The sequence below is a fragment of the Haliotis rufescens genome, unplaced genomic scaffold (assembly GCF_023055435.1).
Source record: "Haliotis rufescens isolate VD_foot unplaced genomic scaffold, xgHalRufe1.0.p SCAF_19, whole genome shotgun sequence".
NCBI classification, from domain to species: domain Eukaryota; kingdom Metazoa; phylum Mollusca; class Gastropoda; order Lepetellida; family Haliotidae; genus Haliotis; species Haliotis rufescens.
This window is the reverse complement of record NW_025963879.1, coordinates 14,395,007-14,422,750: the sequence shown is the minus strand read 5'-3', so window position 1 is coordinate 14,422,750 and position 27,744 is coordinate 14,395,007. Positions and strand designations below refer to the sequence as shown.

The window sequence follows — 27,744 nt, the reverse complement described above, 5'->3', positions numbered from 1 at the left end:
AAAAGGTCCAGGGTTTGTCATACCAAAAGACGTTAAAAGATGGTACTTGTTGTTACCCTGTCTGGCGCTCGGCATAAAGGGGCTAAAACAAGGACTGGTCGGCTCGGGGTCAGTATTATAACTTGTGTCTGAGTGGGGTTTTCATGTTTTTCAGTGAGTCGCAGGTATAACATTATCTATTTATACACACATGTACATGGAGTGAGTGAGTGAGTGAGTGAGTGTGGGGTTACACTGCTGTTAGCGAAATTCCAGTAATATCATAATGTGGGGTAAGAGAATGGGCGGCACACTTTGTAACCATGTGAAGAATTGAACCTGGGGATTAGGTGTGGTAAGCTAATGCTTTAACCACTAGGCCACCTCACCACCTCCATAACAAGGAAGCATGAAATCATGTATAGATATAAGATCCTGCTTTTAAACATAAAAAATTCAGAACTTTCATTATTTTGACATTTTTCTCATTCATAACAGTCTCAAGTATTTTAGATGAATGATTAAATTGCCCTGTCAGTTCTTGATAATGGCACTCATTCTGCATGTGCTGGGTCCTGTCAAATCAGTTTGTAATAATCTGAAGTTCATAGATGTCAATGTACATAATGAAGTGGACTTAAGTTGTTGTATTTGTAGGACATTAGTTTGTTCTGTATCCCATTGTATAGGCTTTACACAACACTGATAGATTTCCATACCAAGTTTGAAAAGCTTCGGCTGACCATAAACTGTTTCAGTGTCCATAGATGTGCGTCAGCCTTTCTTGTATCTTCTTGCAGCTTTTGGTAGACTTGAACCAGTGATCTACAACATTCATTTGCGTCAACGGAATGATACTTCATCACCTTGTCAGCCTCAGCTGCTCTCTTGCACTATGTCAGCATACCTTGATTGGGGATCTTTGAAGATACGGGGTAGAATAGTCTTCAGCAACCCATGCTTGCCGTAAAAGGCGACTTTGCTTGTCGGGAAGCGACTAACGGGATCGGGTGGTCAGGCTCGCTGACTTGGTTGACCGCCATCATATAGCTGGAATATTGCTGAGTGCGGCATTAAACAACAACCAAACAAACAAACAAAACCTTGTTTGGGGGAATGAATGCTTGCACTCACATCCACCGGTCTGCCTGGTCCAGGCCTGATATAGCTGGGCTACATGCAGATATGCTACTGCAGTCAAATCCCAGTCTCCTACTGTTGGGCGACTGAACCCTTCCTTCAATGATCCGACAAGTTTCTGGGAGAAGTTCTTCATCATATCACTGCCTATTACTCTTCCGACTAGAAATCCATAATCCAGGACAGGAATGGTGATTATGTCTGTCTGCTGCATGGGGTTAATTTGGACTATCTTTTGTTCCAATTACTGGTCTGTGCAAGGGCAGAGAGATTATGGGTATTAGGTAACAAGTCAGGCTCAATGGTATTGGAACCAATCACCAAGTAATGAATAATTCATCACCGACAAAATAGGTGTTTGAGTTGGTCAGCACAGTCTATGGTGGAGACCGATTGTGGATAGGATTCTACCTGTCAACTTTCATCACTGGGCGGAGAGTAGCGGAGTGGTTAAAGCGTTCATTCATCACACGAAAGACCAGCATGGTTGCAATGTGTGGAGCCCATTTCTGGTATCCCCTGTCATGATATAGCTGGACTATTTCTAAAAGCGAAATAAAACCCAATTCACTCTCTTTCATCATTGTCCTTGAAAGCTGTCCATCAACATCTGTGACAATATCGTCATGGAGATGCAAATTTGATGTGCTGCTCTCTTCCTCTCTTTATGTGTATCGTACCAAAAATAGCTTACAAATTAGTTTTAATTTATTCCCATTGCATGAATATTGGATAGTAATAGTTTGAATTTAAACAGACTAATTCATCCTTTGTAGCGGTCCTGTATTTCATACATTTACTACAGACAACAGAGCATATGTATCTAGTTGTTATGTAGCAGTACAACATTTAGAAAGTCACACATGGTCCAGAATCTGTGATTATGTCCCACAACTTCAAAACTTTGGGATATTTATCAAAGTGATTGATATTATTTTTGTCAACTGTCAGGATTTTCTTTTTCTCATTAAAGTTCTGTGCAACATAATTGCCCATCATAGATAGATCTAAGCCTGTTCAAGTTATTAGTAAACTTAAAGATGAAAGAAGAATGAAATAGATATTTTTCAGGGTTTTTTGAACTTTTGATGCACACATCAAAATGTCTGAAATATGTCAGGTTAACTCTCTGGATGCCTCAAGGATACTGACCCCCCCAGTCCAGTGCTTGTTGTGGTCAAGGGTACGAACCCCCCAGTTCAGTGCTTGTTGTGGTCAAGGGGTACGAACCCCCCAGTTCAGTGCTTGTTGTGGTCAAGGGTACGAACCCCCCAGTTCAGTGCTTGTTGTGGTCAAGGGTAAGGACCCCACAGTCCAGTGCTTGTAGTGGTCAAGGGGTATGAACCCCCAGTCCAGTGCTTGTTGTGGTGAAGGGGTACGAACCCCCCAGTTCAGTGCTTGTTGTGGTCAAGGGGTATGAACCCCATTTTACCGATATGGACAGACTAACCTACAGCAGTAGGACAGTGTAGTGCACACAGCCTTTGTCCATGTTTACAAGTTAGTGCATTATGCAAGGGAACGCAAGCTCTTTCTCTGACAAACATGTCATGCTGCAACGTGTAGCCCATTACCATTGTGTGTGTATTCAATAAACCTGTTCTTGGAAGTAAAATTACGGTGGTTACTCCGTGAGGAAAGTAATAAGCATGGTTATGAACTATTACTGCTGCAGTATGTTAGACATTGACTTTGATTCCAGTTTCAATCAAAATAATAAAAGTACGACCCATTACCTGCGATGAACGGGTTTGAGATATTTCAAGTGGCAATCCATCAGTGCTTGTCTTAATTGTGTAATTCAGTCAGCATGTTGAGTGGATATATTGATTCATATGATTTATAGATAATTAATGATATCATTGAGGGAAGGTGTTGGGGTTTGTGATTCAGACATCACCAGCTCTTGTGGGTTCTTTGTGGGCAGTTTAGAACAATAATACTGACTGTTTGTTTTGGAAACTTTCTTGCTTATTGATTGTAGTTTGTTTATGAATAGATTGTAATTGAAAAGAAACTGTTTTCACTGATTCATGGGAAATAATGTGTCGTCATAAGTGCCCTCCCTGATAACCCAACATCCATATTTTCACAACAGAAAGAGTTAGTGAGTCTGGTTTTAGTGCCACTTTGAAGAGTATTGAGATATATCATAGCGTGGCAGCTTGATGTGAGAGGAATACCTAAAGTGATGAGCATGGGTATGGTGCTGTCAGGCCTAGAAGCATGAGGGCAAACTGGGATTCAAACCCACAATCATTTCTGGCATAATTAGGGGACACAACTCTGCACAGCACATCGCAGTGTATTTGACGACTGGGCCACCTGTGTCCCACCTTAGCCAGAAGGGATGATGCTTTGGTCCATCATGTGAAATCAGGGTTTGATTTTCCCCATGGGTACCATGTGTGATGCCTGTTCTGGTTTATATACAGCCACTTTATATTGTAATATATTGATATTCAGCCACTTTGTATTGCAATATGTAAAGTAATGGAGAGATCAAGAGAATCTGCTGAGTCCCGAGGTAGATCATCAGCAAGCCCTGATGATTAAAATGCACATTCAGAATGGCTAGTGAATTCCTGGCTAAGAATCAACTGCAACAACAATAGCGTAACATCATCGTAATGGTTTTATATACAGCCACTTCATATTGCAACATAGCACAGTACACCCACTTTGTATTGCAACATGGCACAGTACATCCACCTTGTATTACAACATAGCACAGTACATCCACCTTGTATTACAACATAGCACAGTACATCCACCTTGTATTGCAACATAGCACAGTACATCCACCTTGTATTGCAACATAGCACAGTACATCCACCTTGTATTGCAACATAGCACAGTACATCCACCTTGTATTGCAACATAGCACAGTACATCCACCTTGCATTGCAACATAGCACAGTACATCCACCTTGTATTGCAACATAGCACAGTACATCCACCTTGTATTGCAACATTGCACAGTACATCCACCTTGTATTGCAACATAGCACAGTACATCCACCTTGTATTGCAACATAGCACAGTACATCCACCTTGTATTGCAACATAGCACAGTATATCCACCTTGTATTGCAACATAGCACAGTACACCTACTTTGTATTGCAACATAGCACAGTACATCCACCTTGTATTACAACATAGCACAGTACATCCACCTTGTATTGCAACATAGCACAGTACACCTACTTTGTATTGCAACATAGCACAGTACATCCACCTTGTATTGCAACATAGCACAGTACATCCACCTTGTATTGCAACATAGCACAGTGCATTCACCTTGTATTGCAACATAGCACAGTTCATCCACCTTGTATTGCAACATAGCACAGTACATCCACCTTGTATTGCAACATAGCACAGTACATCCACCTTGTATTGCAACATAGCACAGTACATCCACCTTGTATTGCAACATAGCACAGTACATCCACCTTGTATTGCAACATAGCACAGTACATCCACCTTGTATTGCATTAGCACAGTTCATCCACCTTGTATTGCAATATAGCACAGTACATCCACCTTGCATTGCAATATAGCACAGTACATCTACTTTGTATTGCAATATATGTTAATACAATAAGAACTAGCTCTTCTCCTAGCTGACCCCCCATATGAATTTTCAGAATATGAATGGTTTAATCACTGAGTATTTCCGATGAATAATCTTGAACAAGGCAATTGACATACCGTATTCGACGTAATAAGCGCCTAGGGCGCTCTCAAAATTAGAAATAGGGGGCTCTTATTAGAATATTATTTTGAGTTGAAAGATCGTAAATTTCATGGTTTGTGCTGACAGCCTGAAATGTTTATACACGACAGATATATTTTTCCAGGATTTAATTGCCCATAATTAAGGGTGCATATAACATACGAGTGCGTATTATACACAAATGAATACGTCTTGTGTACATTAATCAATTGGAAGAGGTGCTAATTGAGATTGTTCACTAGCCAATATATTAGCAAATATCGCTGTGGGCGCTTATTAGAGCAGGGCGCTTATTACGTCAAATACGGTAAGCCAACAGGAGGAGGTGAGAATAGCATCAGTTGTGGAAGGTGTGCTGCTTATGATGATGGCGTACTCCTGCATCCAACACATCATCCCAGTAACCACCCCTCTGCATAACTTGTTACTCATAATGTAAACAGACCAGGGCACTTACTCCATCAGTTGTATCTTGATGTATCCTAGTCCTTGTAACTAAGCATTATGTACGTGTCAGGGTAGCAACAGGTACTACAAGCAGGGTTTCCCTATAGGTTTCACGTGGGAAACCTGTTTATGGGCTGTACCATACATGGATGTATTTTCAAACAAATCAAGCTCAAATTTAGTTGTTTTTTTAAGGAATGTGAAAAGTAGCTGTTTTTAGAATCATAGACTTTTTTACTTTTAATATCTGAATACAGCGGTATTATGAACAAAATCACTTTAAATCTCCTTTCTAATTTTCACGCAAACATTAACTTTGAAAGTGAGAAATATCATACAAAAAATTCAAAACTTTTTTTCAAACTTGATATCAGATTCAAACAGGTTACATTCCTGTCAGACTTGTCCTTCAAGGTTTGAAACGATATTGTACATGTTCAGGGCCCAGCACAGTTGATGACTATGACAAGAACTGTATAGTGTATACTACATGTATAAGCAATCAGCTGGTATTGGGCAATGTCGGTCAATATTGATTCTCAGCTCGGCAGGCAGTACAGATTTATAGCCGTGTGAGCTTATTTACTTCCATTTTGAATAAATCCCAAGCTTAAAAAATAACACAAGTCTTTCCTGCTGAACAAGTTTTAGAGGCCATCAACAGTCCATGAAAGTTAGGAAATTCCTCATGTCATGTACCGTATTTAACGTAATAAGCGCCCTGCTCTAATAAGCGTCCACAGCGATATTTGCTAATATGTTGGCAAGTGCACAATCCCAATTAGCACCCCTTCCGATTGATCAATGTACACAATACTTAAATTTATTTGTGTATATTATGATACACACTCGTGTGTTGTATGCACCTTAACTATGGGCAATTAAATTCTGGGAAAATATATCTGTCGTATATAAACATTTCAGGCCTTAAGCATAAACCACGAAATTAAGGATCTTCTCTGGGTTTTTTTCACCAAAATAATATTCTAATAAGAGCTTCCTATTTCTAATTTTGAGAGCGCCCTGAGCGCTTATTATGTAGAATACGACAGTTCAATTTGATTTCAGTGCATGCTTTACTGTGTTTTAAGGGGTATTTGTTTTAAGAAGGATAATTAAGTTTGAAGGAGCATTTTTGTGAGGAAGATATTATATTGTCTCACAAGACAAAGTTACTAGATATGATGTAACACTTGGAGCATTATGTAAAGTAGGTCTAGTAGTATATATTCTCATGGAGACAAATTAACATTTAAGCATTAAAGGAGATCTTTGAGCATAAATGAAATACTTCAAGCAATCTATGTTCCCATACTGTTAACCCATGCTTGTTGTATGAGGCAAATTACAGGATTGGGTGGTCTGACTTCGTTGATGCATGTCATTGTATCTCAACTGCACAGATTGATGCTCATGGTGTCAATCACTGGATTGTCTGGTCCAGACTCAATTATTTACGGATCATCATCATACAGGTTGAATATTGCAGAGCGTGGCGTTTAACAAAAAACAACAACAAAGAATCTCTTAGGGGATGTCAGGTAGCAAGTCGCAAGTATGCAATACTTGAGAAAGAATTTGATGTCATGGTCACGAACAATGGCTGTTTTGTATGAGAAGCTCTTGGAACATCTAGGAAGGGCCAGTACCAGCTGTGACAAGCTACCTTAGAACTGTGACCTTCGTGACTCTCATATTTTGACGTTGACTTATGACAACTCTGAGATTAGTTTGTGAAATAGGATGCTGGCTGATTGTGGATCATCATACCGAAGTGGCACAGAGAATTGCATTTTGATCACTGGTTTGTCTAGTCCAAGATTACACTGCATGACGATATGGATGTAAAACTGCTGATTAAACTTTAAACCTCCCTCCCTCCCTCACTCACTCACTCACTCCCTCACTCATTTATGCACTTATGTACTCAGTATATGAATGACGCTCCTGAAATATCAAAACATTTAAAAAACTGTCATCTCACCTGCTCACAGATTCTACAATATATGAGAAATGATTCTCTCCCTTTAGATGTATGACCTCATCACCACCCCTGTTAAGTGGCAGATGCTGTGTAGGCAGTGGGCTCACAATTGTGTTGTGTCGTGGGTAGTCTGTACAATGTCAAGATGACTTGAAACTTCAGCAGCATATCATCAGCAGGGTTCCCTCAGTGTAAACAGTCACACAAAACAGTTTGAGGGGCATGGAACTTTACAAATAGAACATTTACTTACACTAGACTTCCTTTGTGAAGAGTTTTGAATGATTACATGGCTGTATTGAATTGTCCAATAGTATGACCATACTCAACATTATTTCGATGTATACGGGATAACAAGTGGGGCTTGGGTCCTCAACATTTGCTGCTATCATATTTGACTCCTAAACATTTTGACCTTTTAACAAAATGGTATATATAAAAACAACAACTTCACTTCTATATTCAATGTAACTGGAGGTATTTTATACAGATGGCCTTGTCAGACCACCGGTCAGACCGCCACTCAGACCGCCACTGTCTTGCAAGGTTCCAGTCTGCAGCTTAAGCTCTAGCCTGAAGTCTGAACTTATATAAGTAAAACTCTGTTTGGTCTGGTAAGTTCAGATAACAATTGTCCATTCAATGTTTCACAGATACTTATCAAAGCATTGACATCTTATGGAAAACTTAACCCTTGACCAAAGCTTTGAGTATATTCTAAAGAAACATGTTAGACAACTAGAATCCTTCGAGAGCAAATATTGGCAGACATGTTATGAAAACATCCAAGTTTGATTCTTGAAGCTGCCGAGATGTAGCAAGACATCATTTGTTAATCGTGGACCAGAACCAAGGGATTCTTGACGACATAATGACACTTTGGACCTCTTGCCGACCAAAGACAGAAGAGGATGGTGTTTGTGATATAGTACTTTTGTTGACACAAGTTGTTCACAAGACCATGATATTATTACCTACAGTTCATATGTTTCAGTGATTGTTCCTGAATATGGAAACGTGCATGCAATAACACTGATAATTTTTCTTCAAATTTTGGGATGAATGTTTTTTGTAGAACATGTCACTAAGTCCAGTAGTTGCTGAGCATACGCAAGTTTCTGTGCAGAGTGATTTAACTGAAATATGGCTCAAAGCTGTGTTAAACTCACTCACTCACTCACTCACTCCAAGATGCAGTTGTCGATGTAAACCTCACGACATTGTTTCCAGGGCAAACAAGCTAACACAGATCATTTACTTTGTAAACTTGAATGATGGCAAGGACACAACCATCGCCTGGGATGTTTCCAAGATTCCTCTCATTAGTTACACATTTGTTACACTCACTTGCTACAAGTGAAGAAGGACTTGAACGTGGTGGAAAGTGTAAAAATAACGGAATAAAAGTGGTCTATAGTATATGCACCTGAATATGTATATTCCAACATATGTGAACTTTGACTCCAAGGCAATATTTAGTGGTCATATAAAAATGTTTCTGTTGTCAAAACAAATCTTGTGCAGAGTTGCTTCAAATTCTGTTAGTCATGCTCATCGGGGGTTTAAATCCATGATATGTCCTGGTTATGATTTTTGGTTTGTCAGAACCATACCTGTGTTCTCTGTTTTTTTCCGTGTGAATGATTGGCTTGCCTTTGCATGTGTTTGTGATGGTAATATTTGCAGTATTGATCTGAACTACGATTTTCTCTCAGATACAGATCATTCCATTGAACTCTGCAAGATATTAGACAGATAAGATTGCAGGCATTCAGCCTTAACCTATGATGTTATAGACTGGCACAACTAGTATGTGTTCTTTAGGAGTTGGGGGCATGGGTTCCGCAGATGGCACAGGTCGTCCAGTCATCTAAAGCACTGAAACTTGCAGTGCAGAGTTGCATTCCATTTAAACCCTATGATCTCGGTTCAAAACCCGGTTCACCCTGGTTATGTTTCTAGGTTTGGCAGTACCATTTCCCATGCTTCACCATCCCTTTGGCATGCCAAAAACCTATGATTGTGGGTTCCAATCCTGGTTTGTCCCAGTTATGTTTCTAGGTTTGTCAGCACCATACCATGCTCGTTGGTTTCACCAAAGTGGAAAACGTCTGAGACCCTCATCACTTCAGGCTTTCCTTCCACATCCAGCTGACAAGCCGTGATATAACTGGAATACTGTTCAAGCAGCATTAAACCCAACTCACTCACGCACTCACTTTCCATGGTGATAAACATCTTGCATCATTTCCGGCTTATCTACCACGTGTGATCTAACAAATACTGTTCAAAATAGCATTAAACTCACTCACTATTCATGGGAGGTAACTTTCCAAACTGCATGTGATCTTGTTGTGTGTAGCCTGGTTGTGACCTCTGCCTTCCCATCACTTACTCTTTCAGTATCCTTGATTCATCTTGGCCAAAATGCTGTGGATTATTATTTTACGTTCATTTATCGGAATGTTCGAAGTTACTCACTGCGATGGAGCAACTGTTGACTGATTGTGTTTGTTTTTGCAGGAGACAATGCCCACCTATCGAAGGACCAAATACCCCTGGCGGATGCCGAGGACCCGGAATCTCCGTTTGCCAATCATATGGCACTGTATGAGGTGAGTGATCAACCATCATCTTGTCACTCACTACCAGGTACAGAATTGTGCCACTTTGTTGTGTCACTGTCCTCTGGTCACGGGTTCCAATCCAAGACTCTCCCAGAGAGACTGAATACGATCCCTGGATTGTCACATACCTGTTCTTGTTGGTTTTGCTGAAGTGACAAAACATCTGCGTCACTGTCACAGGCTGTGATATTCTGGCAACTGAAGTACTGAGTAAATCAGAATTAAACCATACTCACTCACTCACTCATTCGCTTCCTCATTGGAAAGCTGAGTTTATCATCTTACAGCCAAATTACCTTGGATGCTGGAGAAGAAGTTGCTTCCAAGCATTCCAGACTGTTTTGTTGAATTATGTATAAAACAAGGAGACTTTACAGAGTGACTTAATGAATAGGGATGTAAACCTACACTGCAATTATTGATTTAACACCTCAAATTTAACTTCAGACAATACGCATTAATGGGTAGTTTCAAATGTAAAATTTAAGAGTGTCAAATCTATCATAAGCCATCCAAATGTGAACTTTAAAGTTTACATCCGTTCCATAACAAGAAGAAATGTCAACTCTTTTTTGAAGCTAATAAGTTATGTGGTATTTATTCTGATCAGGTTGCCAAATAGATTTCCCTAATTGGCTTTTAAACAAAGTCTGTCACTATGTGTACTCAGACAATAGATTTTCTTTGCTCAAGTAACGAGAGACATTCAGGGTATCAATCAAAGTGACTTTGTAAAGGAAAGTTAAGATGCCGCCACAAATGGAAAACCTTGTAAGGCATCATCAGTAAGGACACAACTATACTACTCAAAAGAAGATAAAGAACACACGATTCTTTCATTTTAATATTTAAGTTAATCTGTATTAGCTTGTGTTAAAGAACACCCGATTCTTTCATATGTTACTATGGTTAAGCTTTAATGGTGTGACATATGAAAGAATCATGTTCTTTAATTTCGTTTGAGAAGTATATTATGACATAAGAAGTGTGGCCCAATAAATACCTTGTTGCAGTCTGTGGTAGAGCAGCCCTTGAATTATCATGCATTTTCCTTGTGGTTTTACTGTAAGTTTTCTGTCCAAATGCATTGTCACACATGCTGTTAACATTCTCTCACTGCTGTGACTTAAACAGAATAGGACCCCAGTCCCCCGTGTAATAAGAAATGAGGATTGGTTGGCCCCAATGTGTGACCTTGTTGATGGTGTGTCGTCACTCCCAACAGTATGGGTTGTACTGTCAGCCATTGGTTTGGCTGTCCAGCCTGGATCATGTACATGGAGGCATGATAGCCTGAATAGTGCTGACTGTGCCATAAAACAACACTCAATCACCAACTCTTCCGCATCCAAAGAGATGGCAGTAAAGACTTGACATCGAAACCACAACATTACCATCTTGCTGAAAAGATACAATAACTGTCCACCAAACCATTAACAGCTCCAGAGATCCAAGTCTCAAAAAGACATATTGGTTGCCTGTCAATTTACAGTTTATTCAAATGGGATATCTGAGCTGCTCAACATTTAGAGAAGATTTGTTGCCGTTATGTTTCCATTGATCAGATGATGTTCTCTGCATGGAACAACCAAACAGTAGACAGGGAGATGAGGGGAGGGTATCTCCAGGTCTTCATGACATTTTGTACACAACTACAGTTGAGATAAGTCTTGACGAATTTAGCATCATGTCCTTTAAGAATAAGATATATATGGATTACAACCTCTGAGTGTATTCCAGAAAGGTAGACGGGTTATCAAGGGTTTGTTGAGCAATATATATGTTCGTCTCTGAAGCATGATGGGTCTAGTGTGTGGCAGAGTATCTTACTTGTGGCAGGAATATACCATCCCCTGGTCATGTTAGTGTTATACAGAATAAGGTCTATTGATATATGACCGCCTCCTTGGTCTAGTGGTAGAGAGTCAGCCCGGAGAGCGGAAGGTCCGGAGTTCGATCCCCGGCCGTGTTATACCGAAAGACGTTAAAAGATGATACTTGTTGTTACCCTGTCTGGTGCTCGGCATTAAGGGTGCTAAAACAAGGACTGGTCGGCTCGGAGTCAGTATACTGTGTCTGAGTGGGGTATTCATGTTAAACTGTGGCATGGTATCTCAGTGAGCTAGCACTATAAATCGGCATCGGTCCGGACTAATACAAACAGCCACACAAACACATACACGTACATGCAAATCGCTATATAAGTGCAATAATCTTGGACGCCATGTGAAACTCCATTTCACCTCACCTCATCTATTGATATATAGCATTAAGGATGCCAACAATTTTATGTAAAAAAGATATTTTTCACCTTTTTATTTTCTTAACCCAGGGATGGCTTTTGTTTGGGATGGGTGTTTTTTAGGGTGAATATAGTAATATTTGTCCATCATGTATCTTCATGTATGACAGACCCATGAAGATCCCGGGTAGAATAATTCTTCAGCAACCCAAGCCTGCTGTAAAAGGTGACTGTGCTTGTCGTAAGAGGTGACTCACAGGATCAGGTGGTCAGGTTCACTGACTTAGGTGATGCATGTCATCGATCTCAATTGCGTGGATCGATGCTCATGATGTAAATCACTGGATTGTCCGGTCCAGACTCGATTATTTACAGACCGCTGTCATATAGCTGGAATATTGCTGAGTGCAGCGTTAAACAACAAACAAACAAACAAACAAACAAACATAAAATCATGTATGACAATTGTGACCATATAGTAAGACTTAACACAGATGTGAAACATGGAACAGATCTGACAAAGTGCCATGTATCATAGTCTTACATACACTACAACTTGCCTGGAAATTTGCCTGTGAGTTTCAACACTGAAACTCTGCTACAGCCAACTCCACAGTTGTTCTCTATAAATACCAGATTCTTCATTATCAACTACCATAATCTGAATGCCACTCAAACAAGGCTTCATGGCTTACAACACTGATACTGCTTTTAAAGGCTTTAATTATATTTGATACAGCAACCTAGTTAAGTAGAATCTTAGCCTAAAATACATTTGATACTTTTCCAGTCTGTGTCTGTGTCTGTGTTTTATTGGCAGTGAGGTGGCAGAGTGGTTAAAGAGTTAACTTGTCACTTCGAAAATAGGTGACTCGGGTTAACAAAAAAAGGCTGGTTTACAAATCCATTTCTTCATCTAGCTCAGGTGTCATTGTATATGTTGAACTGTTTATGACTTGGAGAGTGTGTTCTGTCTTCTTGAACGGACTTGGGTAGTATTCTCCCTAGGGTGCTGAGAATGAAATCGGATAATGATATCCAGCATTGAAAGCTCAGTACATTTTTTATTATTCTTTTTATTGTTATAGATAGTAGTTAGTAGTAGTACTACTAGTAGCAGCAGCATAGTCAGCAGCATCATAAATAGAATTTTCCATTTTGTTGATCAGATTTTACTTTGATTTACTTGAATAAAGTCTGGTCTTTTGTCTGGTCCAGACCCAGGTCTGAAGTTGCAGCCGGATGAAGGGAGACATCCCTTGTAGGACAGAAAGGTGTTCAGGATAAAGGAAAGAATACACTTTCCATGATGAAATAGTCTGTTCTTGCCAATGTACAGTGCTTTATTGTCTCCTAAGTTGATTTGGTTCAAAATCCAGATCTTGGTTTCCATTTAATAACATCAGTACTGTGATTATGTGTAAAGCACAATGTGGCTCGGTCCCACACAAAGAGAGTGTCCCTGCTTCAGAATAATGTTTTTTTTGGAAACACATTGACAACGGTAGGATTAGTATATGAGGCGTTGGGTATGTTTCAAGTATTCTTGTCATTTCGTTGAACTGGTTGATAATTTGATTAGCAATTTCTGTGGGTTTTTTAAATTCAGAACCATTCCTGTTTTTACCAAAGATATTCATACTAGAATCTGCCTGTTGATTCATGGGCAGGTCTTTGGTGTTTAGTTTATGGTGATCCTCTGTGTTGTGACTGACTGACCTTGCTATCAACCACTGATTCCCTTGCTATCTACCACTGATTCCCTTGCTACCCACCACTGATTCCCTTGCTACCAACCACTGATTCCCTTGCTACCAACCACTGATTCCCTTGCTATGAAACCACTGATTCCCTTGCTACCAACCACTGATTCCCTTGCTACCAACCACTGATTCCCTTGCTATCAACCACTGATTCCCTTGCTACCCACCACTGATTCCCTTGCTACCCACCACTGATTCCCTTGCTATGAAACCACTGATTCCCTTGCTACCAACCACTGATTCCCTTGCTACCAACCACTGATTCCCTTGCTATCAACCACTGATTCCCTTGCTACCAACCACTGATTCCCTTGCTATGAAACCACTGATTCCCTTGCTACCAACCACTGATTCCCTTGCTACCCACCACTGATTCCCTTGCTATGAAACCACTGATTCCCTTGCTACCCACCACTGATTCCCTTGCTACCAACCACTGATTCCCTTGCTACCCACCACTGATTCCCTTGCTACCAACCACTGATTCCCTTGCTACCCACCACTGATTCCCTTGCTATGAAACCACTGATTCCCTTGCTATCTACCACTGATTCCCTTGCTACCAACCACTGATTCCCTTGCTACCAACCACTGATTCCCTTGCTACCAACCACTGATTCCCTTGCTACCCACCACTGATTCCCTTGCTACCAACCACTGATTCCCTTGCTACCAACCACTGATTCCCTTGCTACCAACCACTGATTCCCTTGCTACCCACCACTGATTCCCTTGCTATGAAACCACTGATTCCCTTGTTATCTACCACTGATTCCCTTGCTACCAACCACTGATTCCCTTGCTACCAACCACTGATTCCCTTGCTACCCACCACTGATTCCCTTGCTATGAAACCACTGATTCCCTTGCTATGAAACCACTGATTACCTTGCTACCCACCACTGATTCCCTTGCTACCAACCACTGATTCCCTTGCTATCTACCACTGATTCCCTTGCTACCAACCACTGATTCCCTTGCTATGAAACCACTGATTCCCTTGCTATCTACCACTGATTCCCTTGCTATGAAACCACTGATTCCCTTGCTATCTACCACTGATTCCCTTGCTACCAACCACTGATTCCCTTGCTACCCACCACTGATTCCCTTGCTACCCACCACTGATTCCCTTGCTACCAACCACTGATTCCCTTGCTACCAACCACTGATTCCCTTGCTACCAACCACTGATTCCCTTGCTACCCACCACTGATTCCCTTGCTATGAAACCACTGATTCCCTTGCTACCAACCACTGATTCCCTTGCTACCAACCACTGATTCCCTTGCTATCAACCACTGATTCCCTTGCTATGAAACCACTGATTCCCTTGCTACCAACCACTGATTCCCTTGCTACCAACCACTGATTCCCTTGCTATGAAACCACTGATTCCCTTGCTACCAACCACTGATTCCCTTGCTACCCACCACTGATTCCCTTGCTACCAACCACTGATTCCCTTGCTACCAACCACTGATTCCCTTGCTACCAACCACTGATTCCCTTGCTATCAACCACTGATTCCCTTGCTACCAACCACTGATTCCCTTGCTATGAAACCACTGATTCCCTTGCTACCAACCACTGATTCCCTTGCTATGAAACCACTGATTCCCTTACTACCAACCACTGATTCCCTTGCTATCAACCACTGATTCCCTTGCTACCAACCACTGATTCCCTTGCTATCTACCACTGATTCCCAACGTCGCTATATAAGTGCAATAATCTTGGACGCGACGTTAAACCCAATTTCACCTCACCACTGATTCCCTTGCTATCAACCACTTGTTCCCTTGCCATGAACCGGACTCCAACAGACCATAAAAAATAATCAACTCCTGCTTGCTATGGCATAAAACAATATTCACTGACTCACCCACCTGTGTTATGGTCTTGGTTCTACACCTGTTATCATACCAGGTGACAAACACATGCACCAATTAACTTCTGAAATGATGGGGGTTTTTTATACTACAAGAGCTAGTCCAGTTACTGTAGCCATTTCAGACAGAAGAGAACTTTCTATTTACTTGATCCAATCTGTGTTGCTGAAACTAATCAGTGCAGCTTACCCATATGTTTTCCACCATTTCTAAATTACATCCCCTTAAACAGTCATCATGCCCAAAGCTGTTAATTCAGTGTGCCTCAGATTTTTCTGAAATGTCTCTATCGGTCAGTAAAAAGGACATTTCATGGTAATACCACCTCAAACTTCATCCCAAGGGATCTTACAATCCCCATCCATTTCCAAAAATGGTTAGTGAAATATGTTTCATGTGTAAAATAAGCCATTTCTTGGCAAAGGGTCAATAACTTTGTGACTGCTGTCTGCTTCAGCGAGATGCATTTGCCTCCGTGCTCTCGCGAGCATTTCGGGCTTTTTTCTGAAGCTTCAGGATACACCCTGCCTCACTAAACATTTCTCAGGATTTAATGAGTTTTCTTTGTACACACTTACATTAGAGTCAGTCTGCAGGCTCATGCATATGCATGGAGAGATCTTGTGGATTATCACACCTCATCATAAGAAAATGAATAGTCTCTGGAGTAATTTTAAAAAGTGTTTCTTTCTCCATTCTGAGCAACTATGTTGTCTGGTAGCCATTAAAGCATAAATATCTTGGTCATAGTTGTTACGCATCTTAATAAACTAATTCTGGGTCTCCTGACTTCCTTCATCGCGAAGTAATGTGTATTTCTTTCATTTTGAAGTCACAAAATGGATGCAGATTTCCTACAAATGATGTAAATCAATGAAACTAATTTTCATTCTGCCGACTGAAAGTTTTTGTTCAACAGTTTCTCGTATCAATAAACAAGATTTTTGGATTGAAATTTATAGCTCTTCGGTTAATGCTTTTCGTAACAGAAGAGTTGATCTCTTAAAGTAAGCACTCTTATCATGTGCTGCTTGTGCCAGAGATCTACAGACACTACGTGGAATGATGGATAGAAATTTATCCAAACTGTTGCCACTAATCACCAAGAATATGTGACCTGAGTGTTCTCGATTGATTTATATTGCGAAAAATTATCAGACTTCTATCAATAGAGCCAACAGTGTGCTGTGAGCATTCCTGGTTGTAGGGTTTGGTCGGATAATGCTCCAACTGCTGGAAATTGACGATGAGAATTCATTCACAATTTACGCGTTGGCCATGAAGCGATATGAATGATAGGACCACTCATTACTCCTTCCTGAAAATAGTTCCGGTGATAATCATCATAAAGACATGATGTTTTGGGCATGGTATAATATTGACTTTGCTGGCTAGGGTTTACTGGAGTATAAGGCTTGTATCAACATCGTGTTGATTTCTGGGTAATTTTTGTTGTTCATGTTTTCCGGGTAGCGCTACTTACTGACAGATGTTTTTGAGCAGCCTGAATTATGATATGATGAAGGTGTAGGAAGTTATTGGGGAGGAACTTATGAGCAAACTGATATTGGCTATTATGGTGATAGAGTTTTCTTAAGCAGTTATTTCTTACTCACGGAACGGGTTTGTGGACATAACAAATTAAATCGAACCATGTGATCGGTGCATTTGGTGGAAGTGTGGAGTCTTGAAGAGTCTTTATGGTATTATTTCCACTTCATTGTCACTTGGTCGGGCAGTATCAATTCTCCTCAGGCCAGAACAGGTTTATTATGGTTAGTCTGAGTATGGGGTCAAAATAACATGGAATATATGGTGGTTGTTTTGAGTACAACACATATGATTAATTGTAGAAGGCAAAGTTAGTTATCAGGAATCAATTCTAACAAACAAGTAAGCATTTTGTTGTGGCCTCACTTCATAAAATGTTTTGTTCTTATTTTAAGTAGAAAAATAAATATTTTCTAGTGTATCATGTGTACCTGTACATAATGTGACTCACAACTTGTCGTTAACTTGTTTTATAAAATAGCTGTGTTGTATACAATGGCTGTACTAAACTACATAGTTTCCCTAGAGGTGAAGCTTTAGCTGGAGCCAGTGTTAGACAAGGTAGCTTCATCATAATGAAAGCTTTACACTTGAGGTAAGAAGACATGGTTATTTAAGAGTGGTGCATTTGGTTGCAATGTGTTGTGCTGGAGTAATGGTGGAACTATTTCACTGTGGGGGAGAGTACTATGTGCACTCTTCCAACACTGCTGGGGGCATCGTCTCGGCAGAGATTGTTTCACTTTATACATATGTTAAAGTAGTCAAGCACTATTCCTGGCCTTGGTTCACCCTCTACTGCTCTACCGTACATCGTCCTAGCTGTACCTGGTTCTGTTCCCCAGGATGTATGCACTCTTGAAGTGGATGGCAGAGACCTTCAGGACTTCATCACACGGGTTGATGTCAGGTTCAATGAACCGGTTTCACCTCTGTATGTTGGTGACTTGTTGATATGTCTGTTAGATTTGTCTACCTAAGGAGGTGGTGAGGTGAGGTGAAATGGGGTTTAATCATTAAACTTTAATGTCACGTCCAAGATTATTGCACCCATATAGCAATGTGCATGCGTGCGTGTGTGCATCCGTCTGTCCGTCAGTGCATGCCCAATGTTGCAAGTCTAATGTTACCAGCCCAATATCACCATAAGTGAAGCCTTTCTTCTTTGGTGAGAGTTCCCAGTGGTGATTATTGGACTAATTATTTTGTCACCTATATGTCTGCTCCATGTTTGAAAAGTAGTTAAAAAAAAGTTATATTTTTTCTGGGTGTTTTTGTTTCTGATGATTTACCAATTAGTTTGGCTCTACCTTTTGCAAAGTATGGCCCTATTAGATTCATTTGGACCTCTTATGATACAAATACATGAAAGGATGGACAGAAATGAAAGTCATCCGTAGTCTGTGTCTCAGAGAACATTGTCTGTATTTCTTATCTGCTTCTGTGAGGCTCATTAATCTAACCTCCAACACAGGGTTCCACCGAAAAGGTCTGTAATTCAATAAGTAAAAAATGGCTGGCCTGATACTGAGCTGTTTACCTGTTCAGGCTCACCTCCTGATCAAAAGGGTCAACTAAAACAGGCATCAGGTGGTTTTCATGTGTGTGTGTCGTCAGATTTTCCCCTGTATGCCATGTAGTAGAAAGATGTGAATCTGACAGACACAAAAAGTGCAAAGCAAAAGGGTGCACAGAAACCCCCTTCATTTTCCTTTAGACAGTGAGATTGAATAGTTTTGTTTTTGGGAATGCCTATGAGAAAAAAAAAAACCGTTTACATGTAGCCAAGCTTACAGCCTTCCCAAGCATTATCCATTTACCATGTTTTATTACAGCAGCGCAAATCCTTTATAAACTGATCAGTGATCCTTGTACTCCATCGTCTGTCATTAAGGATACACAAACACTGGTCAGCTGGGCCCTTGACCATGTAGCTGCTGGTGATTCAGTTGACTCTCAACTGTGCTGCACAATTGTGTTACTTTGCATTTGGGAAACCGAAATGGGTTTCTTGATAAATGGGTCAGATCTTACAGTAAAGTTCTCAACCCTACTCATAATGGTTGAAAGCTGTGGTTTTGGAACTTGATGGCTGTGCATGAGTGGTGAACATACTCTGTAACAGTGCAGATTTCCCCCAATCACCCACTCCAGAAAGAAGCCACTCCAGAAAGAAGCAGAGTGATTCCATGTGGTATGTGCTGCTTTGAGGGCAGCTCATCACAGCATCTATTCCCAACAACTGTTGATCACCAACCATAATAAACATCTGGAACAATCACTGGATCAGCCGGTGACATGTTATACTGACAAATCACTGTGACAAGTCACAAAACATGGTGACCAGAGTGCCAGTGACCAATCACGGCTGTTGGCAGATGCCATTGATTGAGCTTGTTACCCTCATAATCTCAGTCTTATGTCAATCTGTCATCTAGTATCCATCTCAACAACATCAATGAACTGCAAAAGACATTAATTTATTGGCTTCATCACGGAAGGTGAAGATGTATTATGTCATCTAGATAGTTGCTATTTTTCTGATGATTCAAGGCAGCACTTCTGATGCTGGATTATTCAGTGTCCTAATCTTCCCGAGGCAAGGGAGTTAACTGACCATAAAAGTCCAGTTTCCACCCTTGCTGAACTAGGCTGGAATTATGGAGTTATATTTTGGCTGGTCTAAAGAGTTTATGCAAAGTCTAATCAAAATCATGTAATGAAATCAACATCTGGTTCGTAAACTGCCATGCAGATAATAGTCGATTGCAGGATTTGCAAAGCATGTGTATTGCTAACTCGGCATCAACAGTTAGTTTCCAAATCTTTTCATGTTTTTAATCAAGGTGCTCAAGTGATATAATGCAAGTGAAGTAAGCCTCGTTTTATCACAATATAGATTTTGATTATCGATCAGATCGTTTTGAGTGGGAGCCGCCATTTTGTTTGAGGCAAATGCAAGTGATATGAGTGGTGGAATCTGATTAGTCTATAGGAGGGACATAGAAAGGACATAACTTGTAATCGCCACTGGTGGCACTACGATCGAGCACAGAATTCCAGCCTTGTTCGGCAAGGATGGAAACTGGACTTTTAGAATCAGATAACTCCCTTGCCTCGGGAAGATTGTATCTTAACAACATGTCTGGATTGAGTTCCAGTACAGGGTGGCCCATTTAAAGCGCTGCAATTCACATTGCAGATTTGCTTCCCTTAAAAAACTATGCTAATGTGTCCAGAGATTGCTGCCTCTTACTACTGACTCCTTTCTTTTTGAATTTACCTCAACCAATGACATTCAAGTTCAGTCACCGGTATTAAAACCGGAATTTACTTTCTTTTTCCAAAGACCACCTTCATGGTATGCTGGATAGAGTGTCTGCCTGGAGAGAAAACTTTGAACCCCGGACTCATCATTCCCAAAGACGTTTAAATATGATATTGGTTGTTGGCACTCAGCTTTAAGGGATAAAACAAGGCCTGGTCGTCACGAGAATACACACATGAAGTTAACCCATGTCCTATTTCTGCAAAGTCTCATGTTGGATTCCACACATTCGTAATGACATCCGACCTGTGAAGAGCCGGGGTAGAATAGGTCTTCAGCAACCCATTATTGCCGTAAAAGGCGACTATGTTTGTTGTAAGAGGCGACTAAGAGGATCGGATGGTCAGACTTGTTGACTTGGTTGATGCATGTCATCGCATCCCAATTGCGTGGATCGATGGTCATGATGTCAATCACTGGAATGTCTGGTCCAGACTCGATTATTTACAGACCGCCATCACATAGCTGCAATATTGCTGAGTGCGGCGTTAAACAACATGAAACAAACGAAATGTACAGACATCAAGTCACACAGCTTCCATTCTCAGAGGCTCCACATAAGCAACAATCTTTAAATTTTCTCCAAAGATATGTTCTTTTAGATGCCATGGTTGAGAATAAAATGTCTTTTGTACCTGTATTTGTTTCTACAAATATATCTACTCATACTTTACTCGGCGTGTGTCTATTTAACTGTACAAATGAAGCTGCCCCAACAAATTAGGAGTAATAACAGAAATCATGTGAATAGATTTTTCTTATCCTTTTTTTAATTTTTATTATTATTATATCTAAAAGCGTTATATATATTTTATTTAAATCTGCAATGGGCAGTTGCCTTTATTCACACAATGTACACATGACCAGATCATGTTTTCTCAATCGAAGTTTCATGACTTCTCCTTAAGCGAGACGAATGTTTTTACTCTGCCAAATACACCAAATATGATGTTTTTTCAAAATACTGCATCTCCCTTAAGGGGGGTGCGCATTATGCTCAAGTTTGCACTATGCACAAGAAATTACAATACGAGTATGCATGATTTCACAATGAACCTCAGCCCACAATTTGATTCTCCCAGAATTGTACACATCTGTACCCCGGCCAGACTGCAGAGTTGTGATGTCCCCACGTATTCAGTGACACGTGGACATGGACGAGACGTATTGTCCCATCGCGGCGTCTCCAGCTCCGTGGTCAGATTGTGTTATTCCTTACAGCCAGGCAGCGGTTCAGACGTGTGGAGAGTTAACCTGGCTGACACTACACTGTGGATTTCCTGTGATTGATTAACACAGCCAGATCAGGGGGACAAGATCACACCCTCCCAACACTCAAATTAGGAAAATTGGCTGGTTTCTGTATCTCTTGGATGACTCTGTTATGTGACCTTGATGTAATGGAGGGCTACAGATGTGACCTCTCTTGATTCGGGTACAAACTTTTGTCATACCCATCAGTTGTTTATGATTCAGAATGACTGTGATGGTGTATTTAGGCCTGCATTGGGTTTCAAGGGAATGTTTATGTAGTTGTATGCTGGTTTGGTATGTTGATTTTTTTTTTTTAATTTAGTTATTATTTATTTATATTTTGAAGAGGATGCGAGTTTGTTGTTTTTCTTCTCTCTGTTTCTGTAGCATTCTTTAATTTCTTTCAATGTTTGACTTTTACCCGGATGTCCATAAGGTTCAAGAAACTGGAACTGGCTGTTTTACATCCCTCCGCAGTCTGGGTTTGAATCCCAGATTCACCCAGAGTTTGATTCTTTGTCTGTCGGCACCATGCACATGCTCGTGGACTTCACCAAGGTCATGACGATCGGCCACTTCAAGCTTCCTGCCACATTCAGCAGATGTAGTAATACAACTGAAGTGATGTCCAAAGCATTGTTAATACACAACTCACCTCATCTAGATCAGTATTATTTCAATGTATCTCATTAGTCTAATAATTCCTTTTTAAGGACAAGGATATAGAAAGTTATGAATCATGCTTTAAAAATATGCATCCCAGGAGACATTACTGCCAGAACAGTGTCTGTGTCCTCAGTAAGCCAGGCTGTTGCCCCTGTAATGAGAGCATCAACCAGGAGTATGATCAGAAGGTTGCTATTCCCAGGATGTGGTGGCCAGTTGCAGAACACCCCGAGTAATTGCTGGAGGATCTCATCAGGCCTGGGGATAGGCAGGATTCTGCTCATTATTTGTTTTAAATATTTCACATTGATATGTCTTCCAGTGATTTAATCGTGTTTGATGAAGATTACAGACAATTGTCTCCATTACATATTGGTTGTGATGTTTTTAAAGTCTGTTCATTTCATTTGCTACAAATATTCATTGATAAATATAAAGTGTATTCATTCCAAAGAGAGAACATAGGCCTGCATCATCTAGTTATCAGGTGGTACATTTTGTTGTGCAGTGTGGTGTCAGGATTTTGCTGATTGCAAGGATCCAGTGTCTGATTCCAAGGATCCACTGATTGCAAGGATCTGCTTGTTGCAAAGATCCACTGATTCCAAGGATCCACTGGTTGCAAGGACCTGCTGATTGCAAAGATCCACTGATTGCAAGGATCTGCTGGTTGCAAGGATCCAGTGTCTGATTCGGAGGATCCACTGATTGCAAGGATCTGCAGATTGCAAAGATCCACTGATTGCAAGGATCTGCTGGTTGCAAAGATCTGCTGATTGCAAAGATCCACTGATTGCAAGGATCTGCTGGTTGCAAAGATCTGCTGGTTGCCACTTTGGGCTTTCATCCCACAATACATGGACAACCAGTGAAACTGAACAACCACTCAAGGAGGCGTTGAACTCACTTCTGTGTATTGTGTCAAAGCTTAGATAATCAGATTCATATGCAGTTCACTGCAGTGCATTCTGGAACCTTCACGCAATGCATGTCACCTTTTTTAATCCCCATGAAGTTTGTTTATTGGGGTTTTTTGTGCTTCTTGAATCAAGTAGTCTCAGTGTGCTTAAAACCTTGACCACTTTTTAACAGTGTAGCATTAACAGTGTAGAAGAATTCATATTAGTTCTTTCATTTCTTTGTATCAGGATTTTACAGAAAACATTTGGTAGATTCTGTTCTGTCAAGGAAGCACATATTCTTTAACCTTGTGCGTACCGAGAACACCTCCCATTAAACCTTGGAAGCAAAAGCCTACAATTTCTAATCGCATCTTCCAAGCTAGCACCCAGACAGGTGAGACAGCACTCAACAGCAGTCCGCCCCTTAGTGGGGGGTAGAATATCTCCAAATATACAACCAAGATGTTTTTACAACAAAGTCAGGCTCTGCAATGATATAAGAGAGGACTGCTTTAACCGAACCTGACTGAGCTTATGTATGCCTACCTATGTCAACATTGAAACACCTGTAAGTCCTGCTCAATCTGTAACACGAGAATATTGAATGTTAGAACTGGAAGCGCTATGTGTGAAGGATTAAGGAATTACAGACAAACTGATGAAATTTATGGTCTCATTACATAGTGAACTAAAACATAAAGCAAATCTGCATGTCAGTATGATGTCTTATTAAATAGTGAACTAAAACTTAAAGCAAATCTGCATGTTGGTATGATGTGTTATTACATAGTGAACTAAAACATAAAGCAAAACTGCATGTTGGTCTGATGTCTTATTACAAAGTGAACTAAAACAAAGCAAATCTGCATGTCAGTATGATGTCGTATTACATAGTGAACTTAAACATAAAGCAAATCTGCATGTCAATATGATGTCTTATTACATAGTGAACTAAAACATAAAGCAAGCCTGCATGTTGGTCTGATGGTCTTATCACATAGTGAGCTAAAACATAAAGCAAATCTGCATGTTGGTCTTATGGTCTTATTACATAGTGAACTAAAAGATAAAACAAATCTGCATGTTGGTATAATCACTATTTAATAGTGAACTAACACATAAAGGAAATCTGCATGTTGGTATTATGTTAGCGTTGCACTGGCTAGAGTGTGTTTGAGTGTGTGAAGGCTTGTATGAATTTGAGTTTTTAGGGGATTGTTTCTTGGACCTTGTTTAATTTTCCTCCAGTGGGTATCAGTCACAGTTAGCTGATGGAAGTTAGAGTTATATGTCAAACTGTAATATAAATGTTTTAATCTTGTTGGTTACGGTCGTTTCCACTGGATTTGATGTCCTGGGCCCCGTTCCTCAAAGCGATCTTAGCGCTAAGGTGATCGTAAGTCCCATACTTTAACATAGGCTTACGATCATCTTAGCGCTAAGATCGCTTTGAGGAACGGGGCCCTGGAATCTTAGGGACTTAATACTTTCACTGTATATGAATAATTTTCTTGACTTATATTTTATCAAATTTTGGTACACAATTGATATTTGGCATGATGGCATGGATAGCAGTTAAATTAAAAATATAATTTGCTTAATATTAGACATTCTAAACTTCACTCTGTCTGTGTCACAACTATGAGGGTACGTTTAGAAAAAAATGATACTGAAAAACTTAATAATTAATATGCAATTGTGTATTTTCAGATTTATAGTAGTAATAAATAATTGATGCTTGGAAAACTTAGTATATTTCCAACCTCAAGCTGTATAGGGTTGCATTTACAATGCAGTGATTTCTCAATAACACACAAATCCTAAAAAACCGCAAACTTGATCTTCTACAACAGCGTATAAGGGGGTAGATTCAAGAAGCATGGAGACAGAGATTTGAAAACCTGTCTAGATGACCTTGTGTACAATAGTGATAGGTTACAACCATGATTGTGTGTGAACAGTGCATGCTTGCACAGCATCTCCAGCCAAACAAACAGGCTCCTCTTACGTAACTGGGAGTGTGATAAGTGGTTGGTTGGAGTGTGGCAATAGTAGGCTGTGCTGTAACCTTGACGTGTCATGTTGGCTCTGGGGACGCGGTGGCCCAGTCATCTAAGCCATTGCAATTTGCTGTGCAGAGTTGTGTCCCTTGGAAACACCAGAAACCTATGATCATGGGTTTGAACCCGGGTTTGCCCCAATTATGTTTCTAGGTTTGTCAGCTCCATTATAAGGTGGTCGTGGGTTTCAATAGGGTGGTTGTCTGAGACCAAGTTTATCACCTTAGCTTTCCTCCAACATTAAGATGACATTATGACTTGAGAACTATTCAAAGTGGCATTATTCCCAACTCATTCATGTATATAAGGTCTCCAGGTGACTTGTCATGCCAGCTCTCTAGGTATGGTTGAATCAGAAAGTATGCCATAAATGTTGCAACATTGAAACTGAATCAATTGTGTTTAAATGAAATTATACAGACATCTTTTTTTGTATAGTTTATATTTGTGTGATGTGATGTATACTGAATACTGAGGGTGTGCAGTGTGTGTGTGTGTTGGGATGGGGGGGGGGGGGGGGGCACAAGTCTTAAAGGGATCCCCACCATGCTGTCTGGGTTAGATTCTAAACATAATGCATTATTATGGAGGCCAGCTTTTGAGAACCGTGTGCTGTTGCTGCAATAGTGCTACAAGCAGCCTAAAACCTCACTCACTCACGGCTCATGCACTCGCACATAAAGCGATGCATGTTATTCACCCCATGGGGATTCGGGGTTAGACATCTGGTCCCCAGCAACCTATGGTTGTCATAAAAGTGCAGTATTAAACGACAAACTCATGTTAGTCTTTGACAGATGGAAGTTGTAGGACCACATAGTAGAGACCAACTATGGTCATTGACCATGGTAGACCATGTCAGCGGTAATTGGCACCACGAAATTGGGTGGTAAATGGTCATGGTATATTTGGCCATAGTACACCATGGTATATTTGCCTGTCATGGTATATCATGGTATATTTGGCCATGGTACACCATGGTATATTTGCCTGTCATGGTATATCATGGTATATTTGGCTATGGTACACCATGGTCACATCTATCATGCTAATCTGTGGTGCCAATGGTGCACCGTTGTCAGCAGTTCCACAAAGGGGTTTTAGCACTACAATTATTGTAAGCCTTTGGTAATATTTGGGAGTAGCAGTCACCTAAGCACTAAGATCACTTTGTGGAATGGGGCCTGGCTTTCAAGTACATTCTATGTGAACATTTTTTAACTTAGGAAACAACTGATAGTAACTGATGAGTTTCAAGCAGTGTCCAGGCTATTGAAAACAGTTTAATGCTTTCTCCAGCAGCACAGGAGCATTGTCTTATCCAGAACTCATCGGGTTTCTGGCTTTTATTGAATACATCACCATCAGCATCTGGGCGGAACAGGTCCCCAGTTCCCTATGTTTGAAGTAAACAGTATCTTAAATGGAGATCAGTGGGTCTTAATGTTTGTCTGTTGGCTGCTTGATTACATGTTCCTGGTCATCAATCATTATGGCTGCTGTGCTGGTGACTCCTCACAACCCTGGTGGGACCACAGACTGATAGGTTCTAGGTGTATCCCATGATTGGAGTACCAGGAAATAGGATTCAGTTTATGTTGGCCCACTATGGAGAGTTTTTTAAAAAGTGAAAGATGTTTTGAATTTGTTTTATAGTGTTCTATGACTGAAAACTGTCTTTCTTTTATTTGTTATTTTTATAAGATGATTTATTTACGACAATACTGTGAAAAAATATGGTGAAAAAAATATTCACAAACTTGCAAATGGTTAGTTTTTCTCCCAAAATTTAAAAAATCATTTTAAGCTTTCTCAGTTCTTCATAAGGTTTCCTTCTAAGTTTTCCAAAAAAAACAACTAAATTTTAGAGGGCTAAAAATGATTTCCTGTGATACCTTGTCATTCGTACAGGGAGGTGAGTTACTGAACCTGTCCCTCCTTGACACAGTCTAGCTTGATGTACTGGTTAAACTCCTGATATTAACTCTACAGGAATGAGAGGTGGTCATTTGGCCCAGTGGTCCAGGAATTAGCTCATCTTGGGTATAACAAAGGTTTGAATCTCCAAGTGCTTTTGAGTGAAGTCTGGTTATAATTCCCATCTACTTCTAGCAAAGATAATAATTACTCGGAAAAGAATCTAGCTATCGCATTGGTCTTCCAAAAAAT

The 27,744-nt window shown here is 40.3% G+C and overlaps 1 protein-coding gene across 6 annotated transcripts in view; it reads left to right on the top strand.

The window, feature by feature from the left end:
• LOC124148276 (solute carrier family 12 member 4-like) overlaps nucleotides 1-27,744 on the top strand; it is a 179,986-nt gene that overhangs the window by 103,866 nt on the left and 48,376 nt on the right. For all 6 annotated transcript variants that reach the window (XM_046519289.2, XM_046519288.2, XM_046519287.2 and 3 more), the window contains one exon: nucleotides 9,814-9,905. In XM_046519289.2, coding sequence (XP_046375245.1) covers nucleotides 9,814-9,905 — 92 coding nt within the window. The remainder of the gene's footprint in view (nucleotides 1-9,813; nucleotides 9,906-27,744) is intronic.